Source organism: Rutidosis leptorrhynchoides, chromosome 4 (genome assembly GCF_046630445.1).
Source record: "Rutidosis leptorrhynchoides isolate AG116_Rl617_1_P2 chromosome 4, CSIRO_AGI_Rlap_v1, whole genome shotgun sequence".
NCBI classification, from domain to species: Eukaryota; Viridiplantae; Streptophyta; class Magnoliopsida; order Asterales; family Asteraceae; genus Rutidosis; species Rutidosis leptorrhynchoides.
Window position 1 is genome coordinate 540,460,188 of NC_092336.1, and position 19,503 is coordinate 540,479,690.

Genomic DNA, 19,503 nt, shown 5'->3' on the forward strand with positions numbered 1-19,503 from the left:
AGAGGAATTGGGGAATTTCAATGTCAAGGGATTTGAAGTTGTTAGTCCTTTCGGTTGTGCATACATTTTTTCGGTTTGTTGTAGTTGGGGTGTATTTTTTTCTTTATGTTTCGTCGTTTGGTCATTAGTTTTTTGCGTCAGTTTCGTTGTGTTTTTTCTTTGTTGTAGTTATAGTTTATGTGGCTTTTGTTTGTTTAGCCTCTATGGCTTGTGTTGTATTTGTTTCGAGGTTTCATCTTTTCGATGATTGTCCCCGAATTATTACAAAAGTTCTAGTTTTTTTAAATAAATAAATCTATAATGATAACAAAAGAAGTACGTAGACAGTAAGAAAATTCAAAATTCGATATTTTTTGGTTGGGTTTGAGTTCGAGTTTACAGTTGTAACGACCCGGATTTTTCGACTTGCTTATGTGCTTTGTGCTTTCGCGTAACTGCGTATTTGTGCGTATCGAGCTATTATATTTTGGGATCTTAATACGTGATTGATTAATTTCGTTTATAGGTTAAAACGTGTCTTTAAGTACGTAGGTTACTTAACTTGATCCCCGAAAGCTTTTATGACCGTTAGTGTCACTTGACGTTTAGAACGAGCTATGTTTGTCGGTACACGTTTAACTTTGGTCATAATCGGAATATTATGACTACCAAATACTAATTGTTATTTTATGATAACAATTACATGGGTTTTTGGATGCTTAATTACGCTTAGTAATTCACTAGAACACACTAGTTAGTCTAGTTGGACTTTCTACCTTGTTGGACTTTAGCCCTCCTTACTCTAGCTAGTGGACTATTTAATTAGCCCAATTATTAATGGATTATGACCCATTTATATGTAAGACAAATGCCCATTTATAAGAGCCAACATACTAGCATTTTTGTTAACCATTATCACTAATGTTGCATGGGATCCCAACATAAGTACCAACTTTAGACCACCATTAACCAAAAAGCAAAAGTTGTCCCCCCATTTGTCCCCCCATGACCGATGGCCTAAGGGCCTCCCCACCACCCCCATCTCCTATAGATACCATGCCATTTCCTACCATTTCACACTTGATCTCATTCACAATTTACACACACTTACTCTCTTATTTTCTCTCTAGTCTTTCCCACTCTAAAAAATTGTAAGTTTTAAGTTTTATTTCTCTTCTTTTCTTCTTCTTATACACGACATCATCATCATTCTTGTAAGATCAAGCTCTTTAGCTTTTTGATCTTGTTATATCTTGTAGATTCAAACTTGGATTTGAATCCTTCAAGAACATGGAAGATTCAAGCTTTCTAGCTTTGAATCTTTACTTATTTTGTTAGATCTAAGCTTCATAGCTTATGATCTCTTTATTTTGTTGTAAAGATCAAAACTTGTGTTTGTGGTCTTCATGAAACTTGAAGATCTAGCTTTATGCTTTCAAGATCTTCAAGAACATTCAAGATTCAAGCTTTCTAGCTTTTAATCTTCATTACTTTTGTTAGATCTAAGCTTTCTAGCTTATGGTCTCTTTATTTTGTTATAAAGATCAAAACTTGTGTTTATGGTCTTCATGAAACTTGAAGATCTAGCTTTATGCTTTCAAGATCTTCAAGAACATAAAAGATTCAAGCTTTCTAGCTTTGTAATCTCATAACTTTTGTGAAAAGGATCTAAGCTCTCTAGCTTAGGGTTCCATTACTTTGTTTGATCAAATTTATGTCTTGTTTGTTTGATTGAATGAAAGTTTGTAGCTTTTATTGTAGATAGAATTTGTGTTTGTGTTAAGACTAAGAATATGATGTAACCTTGGTTCATCATCCTTCTAAAACTCTTAAGTGAGTTGAATTCTTACTTAGTCTTGACATTTTGTGTGTTGATGGTTGAATCTTGGTCAAAGTGATGCTAACACATCAATGAGTTGTACTCTTGAAGCTACAAGCATCAAGGATGAGAACCGTGATGAGCATCAAGCACCAACAATCCCACCGGAGCACTTGTTTACTGTTTTTCGGGGTCTGATCAGACTTTTTGGGCTTCTGGAAAATTTATTTTCAGATATTTCGTTTCGAGTAGATGACTTTTCGTTTAAGACTCACCTAAATCCGATATACGGTTTAGGATTTATAGCCTTTCGAAAATCACTACGCCTTTGTAACGTCGTGCTGAAATTTCTGACCTACTCGCACTTAAACCGTCACCACGGTCAAAAGACGTCGAGTTAGGTTCTGAAAATTGGACAGCGGTTAGAGGACTCATATACGAAGCCATGGCCACTGACTACGCATCTTTTCAATTTGTAAAGAGGTCGTAACAGCTGTCCAAAGTCAGCCTATTGTTTCGATCTCTATTCTTACTTTAGCTTTGATGAATGATGATGATGATGATGATGATGATGATGATGATGATGATGATGATGACACTTAAACTTAAATTTTTAAACTTATGGGGACAACATACTGACTTAGTGACCTTTGACTTAGGTTGATGACCTTTTCGGACCGACTTACTACTTGCATACTTTTCGTATCGACTTTTACTGCTTATTCACTGTGAGTTATAGCATCCCTTACTACTTTTACTATTTTTGGGACTGAGAATACATGCGCTTTTTACGTTTTACATACTAGACACGAGTACTTAAACTTTATATATGAGTGGGTAACATAACGACGCAAAGATTCCCCTTAGCTCGGTAACGTTTAATCATTGGTTTCTGAACCGTGAACGCGAATCTTAGATATGGATCCATAGGGTTTGACATCCCCACTCGGGCTAGTCGCGCTATCATTCAACGGGTGTTTAATACTTCGAGGACAAACGCACTCGCCAAGTGCACTTTTAGGGGGTGATATACTACTTGTTAAGTTTAGTTACCGGGTGCCCACGGTTAAGCATATATTGTTCATACTGTTTTGAAACACTGAAATCTCGTGGTCTACATTACTTTATTGATTACAAACTATAGCTCACCAACATTCGTGTTGAATTTTTAATCGTGTATTTCTCAGGTGCTTAGACGTTGTTGCTTCCGCTGTTAGACTTGCTGTCTTGGTGTTATAGACTTGCTGTTACGGACCTGCTGTGTTAGATTTCCGCTGCATTACTTAGAGATGTCTCACTCATGGAACTTTTATTTTACATTCGTAACTTATGTTATTTTCAAACAATGGCTTTGTAACGATCTTTGGGTCACATACTTATGTTAATGCTTCTATTCATAGGAAGCATGCTATCTTTTGTAAAACGCTATATTTTCATGAATGCAAAACTGGTTTTTAAACAGCATATAGTGTTTGACCTTGTAATGATCCTGTTGTTGATGATCCGTACATGATGGTTTTATACGGGGCGTCACAACAGGTTTAAGGCCGAGCATGTAGATGGTTTTACCTACTTAGGTTTGAATACGGTGACGATTTTAGATACAAACCCGCATATTGCCCATATACGTGAATAATGATTTGAATTCCATATACCCGATCCGTTTTAACTACAACAAAAAATACTTCATCCGTCCCATGATAAGCGTAATGTTTTGACTTTTCAAAATCTTTCTTTTAAACTTTGACCTCGAATAACTCTTTCAAACAAGGTCCGAAACTCAGACTCGGGTGTTGCAAAGTAGAACAATTGGAGTGGAATCTAAAGACGATATCAATGAATCAGATGACTCTAACAGTGATTTGTTGGACCATTCTATTAACATGGGGGATACTATTAAGAAGGAGCAGGCCGTGAAGACACCGCAACATATTCAAGACGCTCGAGATCTAGCTAGCGTTCATACGGCAAGCCATGAATCTGAGGAGGAGGAGGAAGATGGTGGCTGTAATATTAATCCAAAGTAATCACCATTGAATAAAGATGAGTTCCTTAATCTGGGTGATATGAGTAATAAAGAGGATAAATTGGTTAAGGAATCAAATGGAAAGACTGTAACTATTGAGCATGATGATAGTTCTAATTCCATGGAGTCAGATGCTCAAGATATTCGGGTGAATGAAAGTCATGTATCTCCTAATCGTGCATTGCCCGGTCAGCCGCAAGATCAACTACCTGAGTACGAGTTCCCTACTCTTAATCAGTCTTACAATGTGAAGAAAGATGATGGGCATCATAAGGATCAGACTTACCTGAATATGACAGCAAAGTCAAGCGGTACTCGCAAGGTTAATTTTAGTAAACTTGTTTGTGATGATATCTTGGATAATGATGTGGATGTGGTTATTCCTTTATCGTCAGTAGAAGAAGTGACAACCCGGTATAGTACTACTCTATACGATTACGTTCTTGGCAAGCGTATGGCTTTTCCTGTTATGCAAAGTTATGTTTTAAATGCATGGAGGAAGTATGGTATTGAGAAGGTGATGATGAATGGTAAATGATTCTTTTTCTTTAAATTCACGTCAAACAAAGGGATGTTAGATGTACTTGAGAATGGTCCTTGGATAATTCGGAGCGTGCCTAATATTCTGAATCAATGGTCTCCAAATGTATCTCTGTCCAAGGAGGAACTTTCTAATATTCCGGTGCGGATTAAGATGCATGATGTGCCCTTAACTGGGTTTACTGAAGATGGTTTGAGTGTTATTACTTTCAAACTAGGGACTCCAATAATGTTGGACTCGTATACAAGCACAATGTGTGTGGAATCATCGGGTCGACCAAACTATGTGAAGGATATGATAGAAGTTTAAGCTAAAATGGAATTAAAAGATAGTTTACGTGTAGCCACTCCTCAGCTTGAAGGGAATGGGATGACTATGGATATGGTTAGGGTAGAGTACGAATGGAAACCGCCGAGATGTTCTGATTGTGAAGTGTCTGATCACACAAATGATCAATGTCCGAAAAATATACAAGAAAAAGTGATGGAGCCAAAACTCGTGGATGGTTTCCAAGAAGTCCGGAAGAAGCAAGGGAAAGGTCACGCGACTAACAATAATAACCATGGGGACTTGCAGCATGCGAAAGTAGGATTTAGTGTGGGTAAACAAAAGACCAAAGTGGTGTATAGGCTGAAGACGGGTTCTGAGCAAAAGGAGAAGACGATGGGTACTAATAAAAAGGATCAAACAAGTCATATTGGTTCTAGTAAGGGGGCTCAAGTAAAGGTTCACAATGCTTTCGATGCACTTAGATGATTCTTTTAAGCTAGTTGATGAACTGAGTGATGTTGAACTTGAGGATAATGAAACAGCCTTGTTTATGGCAGGAAAAAATAATAATAAAGCCTCGACTACATTTGGGATGAAGTCGGGCTGGTTGGAGGGGTGTCGGTGTTTTGTTTTTTGCTTGTGCTAGGTTCTTTGCTTGTGTAGGATAGGGTCTAGCTAGGTTGGTGGTTTTCTGTGAGGCTTCAGGGCTCACCTGTAGTCGTTTGTTCTTCATTGTTTCTTTTTATTATTTTTTATAAATAATATTTACCGGGTAAAACTCTTTACCCAAAATAGTTAATGAAACTGATAGCAGCAAAATGAACATTTAAAACTCAATCCACTAATATAATTTTAATCAAATATTATATATAAATATATTTAAATTCAAAGTTGAGAAATAAAGAGTTTGAAAGTCAAAATAGAGCTCTTATTATGAGACGGAGGGAATAGCAGTTATATTGTTGTTCTAATAAAATTATGTGTATTAACTAGTAAGTAATAATATATACGTACATGGGCAAAAATCTGATAGGACCGAGGAGGGCACCCGCGCCTAGTGGATTTGTAATTTTAGTGTAAAAATTTTGGTTTTTTCGATTTTGCCCCTAGTAGATTTTTTTTGCCCAAAAGTCTTCATATTTTGCCCCCAAAACCTCCATATTTTGTCCAAAAGTCTCTATATTTTTTTTCACAAACATCCATATTTTGTCCAAAAGCTTCCATAATTTGTCAAAACACTCCATATTTTACCCGAAAAAAGTTGATACGCTTTAAAAAAATTGCACCCGGTGAAAATAATTTATGCTTACCGACATATATGTAGTAATATACATACATTAATCGATAACATATGTATATTTATTGTTAATAAGAGCACAAGGTGTCCATGTCCATTTCTCAGTGTCCATTTTGGACACCGAAATTGACTGACGGTGTATAAGGTGGAGGTGTCCACAGGGTCCATTTCAGTGTCCATTTTTTTAATTGATTTTTAATATTGTATCTAAATTAATTTAATAAAATAAAAACAAAATAACAAAGTGAAATTTATAAAATAAACTACATTACATTTATTAAAATTCATAAAATAAACTAAATTACATTTATTCAAAGCATACATAAAATAAACTAGATAACGTAATAATTCGTCTCATAAAATTCATAAGTCGTCTCGAAGATCCCACAAATGTTCGACCAAATCTGATCTAAGCCTTCATGCGCTTCTCTATCACGTAACTCTCTTGTTCTGAGCATCGCACCTATCGATCCAAGTACGTTGTATATGTTGAACGGGCTCAACTACCCAATCATTCTCAGCAAGGTTGTATCCATTGTCTTCGATAATGATTATTACGATGCACATGTACATTAGTTGTCTCATTATATTCACCTCGTAAGATCATGCGGGTTGCTGAAGAATATACCAACGACCTTGTAGGATCCCAAAAGTTCTTTCAACATCTTTGCGAGCGCCCGCTTGTTTCTTTGTAAAGTAAGAACGTTTTTTGTCAACGACACTTGAAAATCCCTTAACAAATGCCGCCCATGTTGGGTAAATACCGTCAGCTAAATAGTACCCTCTTCTGTATTGAACACCGTTTATGTGATAAGGAACATCGGGCATTTCCTCATTAAGCATTGAGTTGAACAAATCACTAGTGTTTAGCACATTAATATCGTTGTTTGAACACACCACGCCAAAATACGCATGCCAAATTCAATTATTATACGAGGCGACTGCTTCAAGCATAATAGTTGGGTGACTGTGATCGCCTCGCATATACTGCCCTCTCCACGCAACCGGACATTTTGCCCATGCCCAGTGCATACAATATATACTACCTAACATGCCCGGAAAACCATGAATCCTTATATGACCTTCATACAAACGATGAATGTCATGCAACATAGGCTCTCTTAGATAGACATTAGCATACAAATCAATGATACACTTACAAAAGTTGTGTAGAGATTCCCGTCCAACTCGTTCAGACATTTGAAGATACTCATCCAACGCATCCGGTGTATAACCGTATGCTAGCTGACGTAGTACGGCTGTCATCTTCAAATGTGGGCTAATACTCCACGTACCACGTGAATCTTGTCTTCGATGAAACCATCTAAAATAATACAGCAATGGATTTGCTGCGTAGCTTAGAATATCATTCAAAATCATAAGAAAAACACGTCGCCGCATTCGAAATCTTCTTTTGAAATTATCATCCGTATATTTGCAACCCTCGTTAAAATAATTGTCCATCAAACGTTCGTGTGCTCTATAATGATCTCGACGTATATAACAACGTGAGTTAACTTCATCTTATTTAGATAAATCTTCAAGTACGTTTAGTGTATAGTTTGTGAACGAGTCGCTGGAAGAACTCGAAGAAGACGACATTTTGTGAAAAAATAAGATAAAAAGATTGTGTTGAATGGTAAATAATTTGAATATTTTAGAGAGAAAATGAAAAATAAATATAAAGTTGTGTGTGAAAAATGAGGAAAAAATTGTGGTATTTATAAGAAAAAAAAATAAACTAGCCATTAAACGGCTAGTTTTTTAAAAATCAAACTCAAACGGCTAGATTTTGTCACCGTCGGTTCAGCGAAATTGGAGATCGACGCTAGGATCGACGTCGTCGCGGTGCCCGGCGACCGTCGATTCCCAGCGTCGATTAATAGGGACAGCGAAAAAATTAAGCGGATACCGTGTGCTCTTGTTAATAAGGCATGTAAAATTGATATTCATAATATACACTATATTTATAAATTAATAATATATGTATTTGTATATTAAATTTTTAAAACATAATGGGGAATATTCGTGAAAAACCCGTTAGCCTAAGTAATTAAGTTAAGAAACTGTCAGGTATGAATCCAAGTTTAAGATGAGTTTCCTTAATCAAATTATTGGCTAAGATTACTATACTGGCCAATACTTGACCCGTTGCCACTGATATTAAGTACTCGTTGCTACCTCTTATATTCTCATTATATTATATTATTATATTATATTATATTATATTATATTATATTATACCTATATACTAAAAGCCACCTAAATTTTTGTAGTTTCAATACTTTTGATTTTTGTAGTTTCAATACTTTTGAATTGTAGTTTTGAGTTTGCGCTCACAGTTCATTCGGTCCCTCACCTTTGCCTCAATTTACACAACGACCCCTCAAGTTTACATTTTTCTCAGGGGTAAAAAGTGTAAATATACAATTTTATTAAAATAAAGGAAATTAATTCCACCCAAATTTTTAACGGGCCCTATCTTCTCGCTCGGTGTGAGTTAAATTTTTCCGAGCCCACCGTTCAACTTAAAAAAATCTTACGAACACAACGGGACTAACTATACGCGAAACGGGCACTTAAAAAAATGCTCAATAACTCGGACTATATTCAATACATATACATACCTATAATACGCTCTGTTAACTATGAATACGCAACCCAAAGGCCCCGCGGAATCCATTTTTTTATTTTATAAAAAAGATAAAAATTTATAATAAATTCGATATTCAATCGTAAAATTAGTCAGGTCCGGTCTTAAGAATTTAAAGGCCTAGAGCAAGACAGAAAAAAGGCCATTAGGCCCTAAGTAGTTGTAACACCCTGATTAACTGTCTAGACAAAATGTAGAAATAATAATATTATTTTAATTATATGATTTAAATATGATATTTAAATTATTGTTACTTGATAGAAATTAAATAGAAAAGTGAGATAATAAGTTGTGAGTTCGGACTTATTAAGTGGGCGTATGAACACGCTTTGTGACGATGGTCATATAAAATATCTGTTTGTGTGATTTGGACCTCGTTAGGACTGCTTAACAAGGTACGTTGTGTTTCAGATTACGGGTAAAATACCTGTTAAAATATAATTGTAATAAATAGGATGGTAGACTTGGACACATGGCATGTAATCATGGTAGACATGGACTCATGGCATGTTATCATGGTAGACTTGGACAAATGGCATGTTATTATGGTAGACTTGGACACATGACATATTATCATGCTTTTAATTGTTGACTTATGCTTTCATTCTCATTTTTCATTCACCATTTCATTTAGTCTCATAATACACACACACACACACACACATACACATATATATGCGTAAGACCAAAACACTTTGAATTATAATTCTTAGCTTTTAAGTTTTGTGATTTAATCAAGTCTTGTGGTGATTACTAGCTCCTACACTTAATCAAAACTATATCCACGTAACTATATGAATTTTATTAGTTACAATAATGAGGTTTTTATGAATTTTATATATATATATATATATATATATATATATATATATATATATATATATATATATATATATATATATATATCGACTTATATGAATATGAGATATTTATATATGATAAAATAGATAATTCTAAGTGTAAAATTATATTATATGAATTGGTATTTAGTTTTTATTAGCTATGATAATTAATAGGGTAGTGATCAAATCTTGATATATGTTGTTTATATGTTAAAATTTATAATGGATATAGTTTATATATATTTTAGATTTTGTTATGATGAATCGTTTGATGATTGAAACTGTTTAGTTTGATAAAAGGTGAATGAGATAAGTTTACTAACTTGGTACGTATTATTCTCAGGTGATAAAGTGGATGTGAAGACTCGGTGACATTAGACTATTAAGTTTTGATGGTAATTGGTGAGTGGAATTATCCTCGGGTATAGCATAGAGTAGCAAGTCGTGCTACATTGTATATAGTTGTTAGTTGCCATGTTATTATATGTTGTTACTAGTTGTATGTGCAACAATTGAAAGAACCTCGACTTGTAAGGTTCTGTTTGTTGATCGAACCTCGACTTGTTAGGTTCCGCTCATGAGATGGATCTCGACTTGTTAGATCATACTCAAGGAGGTCAATTTCGACTTGTTAGGTTGGGTCTTGTTGACCACTGTTTGTTGAGTATGGTGCTGAATGACGCAACACCTGCGTGTGGATGACTATACTAGAGATTCAGTGGTAGGACTAACAGTAGACTCTAGCCTGATCAGCTAGTGGTCGTGTGCCAGGCTAGGCCGCCGTTCCTCCAACTAGAACAATGTTGTTGTTGCTACTGTTGATGTTGTATGAGTTGTTATTGTATGCTAGATCTGTAGATAGTTCCATTCACTTAGCCTTATGCTAACTCCTCACCTTCTCTCTTGCAGGTTATGCTTTGACGTAGGGTTTTGGGTTGAGTGTTCACCTGGAGACAATATGTTTGACGAGCTCAACTCTAATGTTTAGTCTTTTGATTTAATGTTTGTTTAAGGTATCACTGGCTGTTTTGTAATAAAATGATTAGTACTGGATTTGTAATAATTAAGTTGCATGTTTAGATAAATGGTATTTTAGTAATTCATGACTTCCGCTCTATTAAAAAAAAATTACAGGGTGTTTTAGTAGTAACTAGTTATCGAACCCTCGCTTCGCGCCGGGGGTTCGGTTTTCAATGTATTTTATTGCGTTTAGTAAAATTATTTTGTGGCTAAAGATGATGTCGTTGAAGCGCAACTCGAGTCGAACTAAAAGGTATAACCCGTGAGAGATTTAAATGTTATTTTAAATTAACAATATATGTGCATCTCCGCGTTTCGCTATGGAATTGTCGACTTTTAAAAATTTAACGCAAAATCAACGTGTATGAAAAGTACCCCAAATATTTAGCGTTTTTTAAAAAACGTCCGTTTTGCGTATAGCTAGTGACATTGTGTTCCTAAAATTATTTCGAGTTTAACGATGGTGTCGGAAAAATTTAACTCGTTGCGAGCGAGAAGATATGACCAGTTGAATATTTGGGTGGAGTTTATTTAAGATTTTTTATGAAAATGGTTATTTGACACTTTACCCCCTGTTTGGGGGGTCGATTTGAATTTTTCAAAAAAGTGTGGGGGGCGTTGTTGGTAAAATGAAATTTAGTTAAAATTAAAAAAAAAGGTGAAAAGTCGAAAATGCCCCTAGTTAATATTCATAACTTTTGTCTATCAGTTAATACTAGTTGTTTACACTCGCTTCGCGCCGGGGGTTCGGTTTTCAATGTATTTTATTGCGTTTAGTTTAACGATGATGTCGTTGAAGCGCAACTCGAGTCGAACTAAAAGGTATAACATGTCAAAGATTTAAATGTTATTTTAAATTAACAATATAGGTGCATCTCTGCGGGTGGAGAAAAATATAAAGGAAACAAAAAAAAAAAAAAAATTTGTTACAACGGGTAGAGAAAAATATAAAGGAAACAATCGGTATTATTCATATTTTTTGCCTAGTAGATATTTGCTGCTGCAAATTATAAAGAAATATCGGTACTATTCATATGTTTTGTCTAGTAGATATTTGCTACGGGTGAAGAAAAATAAAAAGGAAACCAAAAAAGGAAAAAATGGGGAAAAAATCTGTTTAAAAAAAATTTTGCTACAGTATCGTAAATAGTAATGTTCACGTGAATATAGACCAGTGTACAACCATTGTTGCGCGGTGTACAAGTGACTTGTAACATCCCGCGTTTTTCCGTTAAATTTAATTTAACACCGTCTTTTTTTTTTAAATAATATCTTCGTTATTTAAATCCGTGGTCCCGTTGATAAACGTTCATAATATTCCTGCTACTTAATTTCAACGTCACCCGTTTACTCGAGCGTTTTAAAAATATTCGTTTGGTAAATTCCCGCACCCGCTTTGAAACTTGAGGGACTAATTTTGGCACTTGGCCAAAATTTGGCAACTAGTCACCACCACCACCACTTATCCATTCATTTCACCAACCATTTCTTCCTTTCTTCCATTTTTACTCTCAAAACACCAAATCACTAATTCATCATCTAATTTGGATCTAGGAAGCTCACAACAAATCCGACTACATATTCTTAATCCTCTCATCATCCTCTACGATTTGATACTAACCTCATCGATTTTGGGTAACATTTCTAAAACTCTAGATTTCTCAAATTCGTGTTTTTGACTTGAAATTGTGTTAGTTAGTGTCTATGGCTCGTGTGTAACATGAATATATGTTTTGTTTGCTCGATTTGTTGTTTTGAGTAACTAGTTTGAGTTTTTGAAGTGGGTTTGCTTAATCTTTGATTTTGGATGATTAAAAGCTGTTTAATTGTTATAGTTCATGTATTAAATGTGTTACTAGCATCATTAGCTTCATTTTGATGTATAGGTTGATTAAGAAAACTTCAAGAACATGATTAGTGATTTTATGAACTTGGATTAGGGTTTGACAAGCTTTATATGAACTTTTGGTGCATCAAATGCCATGAATTGTTGTTGATAAGTGTTTGGTTGCAATGTGTGTTTGATTACCTTCGAAACGGCATATTGTACATGTAAATTGGTTGCCCGAATCATGAAATGCGTTTTTAGAACTTGAAACTTTGATTATGAAAGTTTATTGATCACATGACGAGAATTCGATTGTTGTAAATGATGTTTTTGTGTGATGATTTGTGTTTAGTTGTGTTCCTTGTCAAAAGAGCTTTCCAACGGTATAAGATACGTCTTCTAATTGTTTGCGGTTTGCGTTTTGCGTTTGTTTGAAGTTTTACCAAGTCTTGAACATTTGTAACTGACTGACACCAGACCACGACCAAGGCCGCGGCGCGGCAACCCTGGTCGCGGCGCGACATAAGCCGCGTCCAGCTTCTGTCCAACTTTTCCATTTTATGAAAAATGTTTGCTATGCTATGGACCTCCGATTCACATGTAACTTGTTCTAACATGCTTATATATGATTAAAAACCTCAGAAAAATAGTTCGGGGTCCGACCCGAACGCGTTGACTTTTTCGTTGACTTTGACCAAGTTTGACTTTTAGTCAAACTTAACCAAACTTTTATACAATCGTTCTAACATGCTTTTATACTTGATTCTTGCATGAAACTTGGCAACGTGATTCACATGCTATACTTTTCGAGTCGTAACGAGCCATAGGACTAATTGAACACATTTCACCCGACCTTGTGTCGTAACCGGTTAATTGATACAACTTACTTGTTTAGGTCAAGGCTAAGCAACTTTCATGCACACGTTTACTTGTTGAAGTACCTTTATACTCGTGCACTCGAGGTGAGATCATAGTCCCACCTTTTCAACAACTTTTATTCTTTTAAATCGTGGGCTGAGAAACATATACATTACATACTTATATACATTTCACATGTATATATATACTTTTCATACTTTTATACTTTGAACACAATACGAATACAAAGATACAGACGAGTTAGAACAAAAGTCCTCAATCCAATTATCATTAGTTCCACTTGCAGGGTGTAAGTGTAAGCGAGTGATTATGTTGTATGGCCATACGGGTTTAACGAACCCTCATTCAGACGGTTCGCTACCGTTAGTGGATGAAATATAATTTCAACGTGCATAGTGTATGTTCTAACACTATATTCAAAATTCAGAGGGAAGATTCAGTTAAGCTTTGGTAATTGGGTGCTCGCAATACAAACTACATTCTTCGGAATAAATACGATTTGGATAATCATCTATACAAACTATTGTGGTTCAAAATATAACGTTTACAAATACACCTATGATTTCACCAACGTTTTTCGTTGACAGTTTTCTATATGTTTCTCAGGTTCATACTTGGCTATTTGATACATGCTTCCGCGTACACTCATACTTGCTTGGGGTCAAGCATACATGCATACACTCTGATTATTTGCTTGGAGTCAAGATACATACATACATACGCTAGTGATAGCACCTTTGGATTCAAACTTTTGTTTACATACTTACGCTATTTATAGCAACTGTGTTTTTAAACTAATTATGTCGCAAGTTATTTCATTTATACTTTATGACTTTTGTAAACTTAGACTTGTTGTCGAACGGTTTTGTAAACTAAACTTGTAAGTCTTGTACTTTTCAAATGAATGCGACATAATTTTGGTCAAACGAGTCTCATATAGGGACTACGACCACGTAACGGGACCTAAGTAGTCGGCGCCGTCAATAACGGTTTTGGTCGGGTCGCTACAGATGGTATCAGAGCGTTGGTTGTAGGGAACTAGGACGTGCATTAGTGTGTCTAACAGAGTCGTTAGGACGCATTAGTGAGTCTAGACTACAACCGGATAGTTAGCATTTGCATTCTGACATACATTTGCTATAGATAGCACTTACTTGACTACTTGTGCATTATACTCGAATCATTCTTAGGCAAACTTCTTAATGGTACCAAGTTTTCATCATACGAACTCGTATTCTGCAACTTTCTGGTAACACGCGTAAATTCAGGATTCATACCCGTATGGATGACGACGACTTCATTAGTCACACTTGTTAGGGAACTCTGTCTCCCGGATTGTTATTTGCCACCGTTTCAACTTACTATCGGTTTCCCACTGGTGTTTCTTACTATCTACTTTTGGTGTTACTACCATCACTACTCTAGGTGAGTATCGTCATCAACAATTACCACTACGGTTGCGTGCTACTCGTTACTCTTTTCATACCTGAATACCTTATTGTCTGACTCGAACCACATTGACGTGAACAATCATTTATACACTTCCCTCGGGGAACGCTTGTTTATAGTTGCACTAATTCTTTCGATTTAATACGAGTCACGTTTGAGACGTCGTTACATTTTGTTCATTTTAGATTTTCGCGATGACACGAACTTGAATCTATAGAGTGATGTGGGGATGGAGGTATGAGTTAGCGTAATATAACGACACTCGATCAACGTGGTTATATTACGGTAAGACATACCAAAGTTCTAGTGACACGTGATGGTGGTTAGACTCGATCAACCTAAACACCACCATGTGCCATGTACATGACTTCATCTTTTCATGTTTGGACATCCGAAAACTCCGAGAATATTGATAACAACCATACCGGGGACACCCCTTCGACTTTTGTCGAACTGTACTTATGCTTCCGAATGAATTACCGATTCCTCTCGACTTCAACCGTATGTTACACGTGTATACTATCTCGTCCTCGCACAGTCTTATTGACTAATTACGATTTACTCGTTATGCTCGCACCGAGGCGGAAACTTCTCTCTCATCACACTCGTACTTCCGGTTCAGGAAATCTTTACTCTAAACTCTCAATGGAGGGAGAGACTCTCCACGTTATACTAGTATTCACCTCGAGGGTGAATAGTCCCGACGAACGTTTTTTTTTTTTTTTTTCAGAAACCGATGAGAACTTGCCCCGACGAACGTTTTTGGAAACTGATAAATCTTTCGCGACGCGAATTTTCTTGAGAAACTTGTCCTAACAAACTTGTTCAAATATACCTTACGGAATGTACTCCGTTTCGGACCGAGATCCTCGTTTCACTTCTAGATTTTGGAGTGCCTCACAAAAAGCCTCGGGACCGCGTTTAGACATGAGTACCGCGTACCATCCACAACCCGACGGACCGAACAAACATACGATTTAAGTCTTGAAAACCATAATACGAATTCGTGTTATCAACTTCAAATTTTCTTGAGAAACGTCTTTGCCTTTAATCAAATCCTCGTACCGCAATGATTTTCATTCGAGTTTTAACGTCACACCCTTTGAAACCACATGTGATCGGAAACGTCATTCTCCTTTGTCGAACCAAGTAAACGATGATCAATTCACCGGGCCCGAGTTTATTCGTGTACAACCGAGAAAATTTATTCATATTCAAGCAAGACCCAACGCGACTCGTGATCACCAAGAACTATACCGATGTTAGACGTAAACCTTTCGAATTCCAATTGGGTAACCGCAAATTCTTAGAGTCGCACCTTGATAAGTGCAACCCGTTTCGGAAAACGTAGAAAGCTAAATCCGCGATGTTTTGATCCTTTTGAAATCTTGGGGTGTTTTGGACCCGTTGCTAGCCGTTTGGATTTTCCGACTCATTTTGAGTCTCCGTTTATCCTACATTCGATGTATCAGCTTAAAGACGTGTTTTGCGAAACAAGAACTTGTTATTCCTTTCCGATGAGCTTACTATCGATGACAAACTTCACTTCCTAGGGGGACCGGTTGAAACCGTGAATCGTGAAACCAAACTTTAAAACAACACATGATCCCGACCGTCAAAGTTCGTTGAAATACCAAGGACGTACCTTCCCTCATCCGTAGAATTGTCAACGCAAGATCTCGGAGAAGATTCGACAACTACTACTTCCAACTAAATTTCGGGACGAAATTTCTTTTGAGGTGTGGATAATGTAACATCCCGCGTTTTTCCGTTAAATTTAATTTAACACCGTCTTTTTTTTTAAATAATATATTCGTTATTTAAATCCGTGGTCCCGTTGATAAACGTTCATAATATTCCTGCTGCTTAATTTCAACGTCACCCGTTTACTCGAGCGTTTTAAAAATATTCGTTTGGTAAATTCCCGCACCCGCTTTGAAACTTGAGGGACTAATTTTGGCACTTGGCCAAAATTTGGCAACTAGTCACCACCACCACCACTTATCCATTCATTTCACCAACCATTTCTTCCTTTCTTCCATTTTTACTCTCAAAACACCAAATCACTAATTCATCATCTAATTTGGATCTAGGAAGCTCACAACAAATCCGACTACATATTCTTAATCCTCTCATCATCCTCTACGATTTGATACTAACCTCATCGATTTTGGGTAACATTTCTAAAACTCTAGATTTCTCAAATTCGTGTTTTTGACTTGAAATTGTGTTAGTTAGTGTCTATGGCTCGTGTGTAACATGAATATATGTTTTGTTTGCTCGATTTGTTGTTTTGAGTAACTAGTTTGAGTTTTTGAAGTGGGTTTGCTTAATCTTTGATTTTGGATGATTAAAAGCTGTTTAATTGTTATAGTTCATGTATTAAATGTGTTACTAGCATCATTAGCTTCATTTTGATGTATAGGTTGATTAAGAAAACTTCAAGAACATGATTAGTGATTTTATGAACTTGGATTAGGGTTTGACAAGCTTTATATGAACTTTTGGTGCATCAAATGCCATGAATTGTTGTTGATAAGTGTTTGGTTGCAATGTGTGTTTGATTACCTTCGAAACGGCATATTGTACATGTAAATTGGTTGCCCGAATCATGAAATGCGTTTTTAGAACTTGAAACTTTGATTATGAAAGTTTATTGATCACATGACGAGAATTCGATTGTTGTAAATGATGTTTTTGTGTGATGATTTGTGTTTAGTTGTGTTCCTTGTCAAAAGAGCTTTCCAACGGTATAAGATACGTCTTCTAATTGTTTGCGGTTTGCGTTTTGCGTTTGTTTGAAGTTTTACCAAGTCTTGAACATTTGTAACTGACTGACACCAGACCACGACCAAGGCCGCGGCGCGGCAACCCTGGTCGCGGCGCGACATAAGCCGCGTCCAGCTTCTGTCCAACTTTTCCATTTTATGAAAAATGTTTGCTATGCTATGGACCTCCGATTCACATGTAACTTGTTCTAACATGCTTATATATGATTAAAAACCTCAGAAAAATAGTTCGGGGTCCGACCCGAACGCGTTGACTTTTTCGTTGACTTTGACCAAGTTTGACTTTTAGTCAAACTTAACCAAACTTTTATACAATCGTTCTAACATGCTTTTATACTTGATTCTTGCATGAAACTTGGCAACGTGATTCACATGCTATACTTTTCGAGTCGTAACGAGCCATAGGACTAATTGAACACATTTCACCCGACCTTGTGTCGTAACCGGTTAATTGATACAACTTACTTGTTTAGGTCAAGGCTAAGCAACTTTCATGCACACGTTTACTTGTTGAAGTACCTTTATACTCGTGCACTCGAGGTGAGATCATAGTCCCACCTTTTCAACAACTTTTATTCTTTTAAATCGTGGGCTGAGAAACATATACATTACATACTTATATACATTTCACATGTATATATACTTTTCATACTTTTATACTTTGAACACAATACGAATACAAAGATACAGACGAGTTAGAACAAAAGTCCTCAATCCAATTATCATTAGTTCCACTTGCAGGGTGTAAGTGTAAGCGAGTGATTATGTTGTATGGCCATACGGGTTTAACGAACCCTCATTCAGACGGTTCGCTACCGTTAGTGGATGAAATATAATTTCAACGTGCATAGTGTATGTTCTAACACTATATTCAAAATTCAGAGGGAAGATTCAGTTAAGCTTTGGTAATTGGGTGCTCGCAATACAAACTACATTCTTCGGAATAAATACGATTTGGATAATCATCTATACAAACTATTGTGGTTCAAAATATAACGTTTACAAATACACCTATGATTTCACCAACGTTTTTCGTTGACAGTTTTCTATATGTTTCTCAGGTTCATACTTGGCTATTTGATACATGCTTCCGCGTACACTCATACTTGCTTGGGGTCAAGCATACATGCATACACTCTGATTATTTGCTTGGAGTCAAGATACATACATACATACGCTAGTGATAGCACCTTTGGATTCAAACTTTTGTTTACATACTTACGCTATTTATAGCAACTGTGTTTTTAAACTAATTATGTCGCAAGTTATTTCATTTATACTTTATGACTTTTGTAAACTTAGACTTGTTGTCGAACGGTTTTGTAAACTAAACTTGTAAGTCTTGTACTTTTCAAATGAATGCGACATAATTTTGGTCAAACGAGTCTCATATAGGGACTACGACCACGTAACGGGACCTAAGTAGTCGGCGCCGTCAATAACGGTTTTGGTCGGGTCGCTACATGACTAAAGCGTGCGAATAGTAATATTCATAACTTTTGGCTGTTAGTATATATGGTAATGTAAATATAAGTTTTTCTTTAAAAAGTTCTCCAAGCCTTGATAGAGTGCTAGTGGACTTTGATTTCATTTTTTTGGTGGGGCATTTGGTTGTTGTTTTTGAGCCTACTGTGTTTCATATTCACTACTTCAATTATGTTTTTATATTACTCATGTTTCTCAAATCTCTAATTGTGTCTATACATATAAAAAGTTGGGCTCTTAAAAATTATGAGCCCTGAACGATCGATCACCTTGTTTCACTCATAACCTCTCATGAAATTAGTTACTTCCATGTAAGCATAGCGTCTATTTTGAGTGGAGATAGTGACTTTTTCACTTAAGTTGCAAATGGAAGTAAGAAGTTTGAATTCATAAAGCACTAAAAAATACATTTACCGTCATAAAGTTCACCATGCATTATTTTGACAAACTTGCGAAACAAGTTATGGTTTCGATTTGTGATAGAAATTCTTATGAAGGGTGGACCACATCGTAAGGTGTTGGTGCCACTGCCACTTGTCTCGATGTCAAGTGCACGTCCTTTACAGCTAACCATCTCTATCGATACATACATTAAATTACTATAAAACATATACGTATACGTATAC

The 19,503-nt window shown here is 36.1% G+C and overlaps 1 protein-coding gene across 1 annotated transcript; it reads right to left on the minus strand.

The window, feature by feature from the left end:
* Positions 1 to 6,535: 6,535 nt before the first annotated feature.
* Positions 6,536 to 7,198, minus strand: LOC139842621 (uncharacterized). The gene is made up of 2 exons (XM_071832741.1): positions 6,867 to 7,198; positions 6,536 to 6,791 (listed from the first exon to the last, which is right to left on the minus strand). The coding sequence occupies exons 1-2, from the start codon at positions 7,196 to 7,198 to the stop codon at positions 6,536 to 6,538; spliced, it is 588 nt and encodes a 195-aa protein (XP_071688842.1).
* Positions 7,199 to 19,503: the final 12,305 nt, after the last annotated feature.

Bases quoted from the DNA above. Each gene is read 5' to 3' on its own strand.
- LOC139842621 (XM_071832741.1), bottom strand. From the start codon at position 7,198: ATGACAGCCGTACTACGTCAGCTAGCATACGGTTATACACCGGATGCG. The intron at 6,792-6,866 runs GTATAATAATTG...GCTAAACACTAG, and splicing joins ATGCTTGAAGCAGTCGCCTC to TGATTTGTTCAACTCAATGC.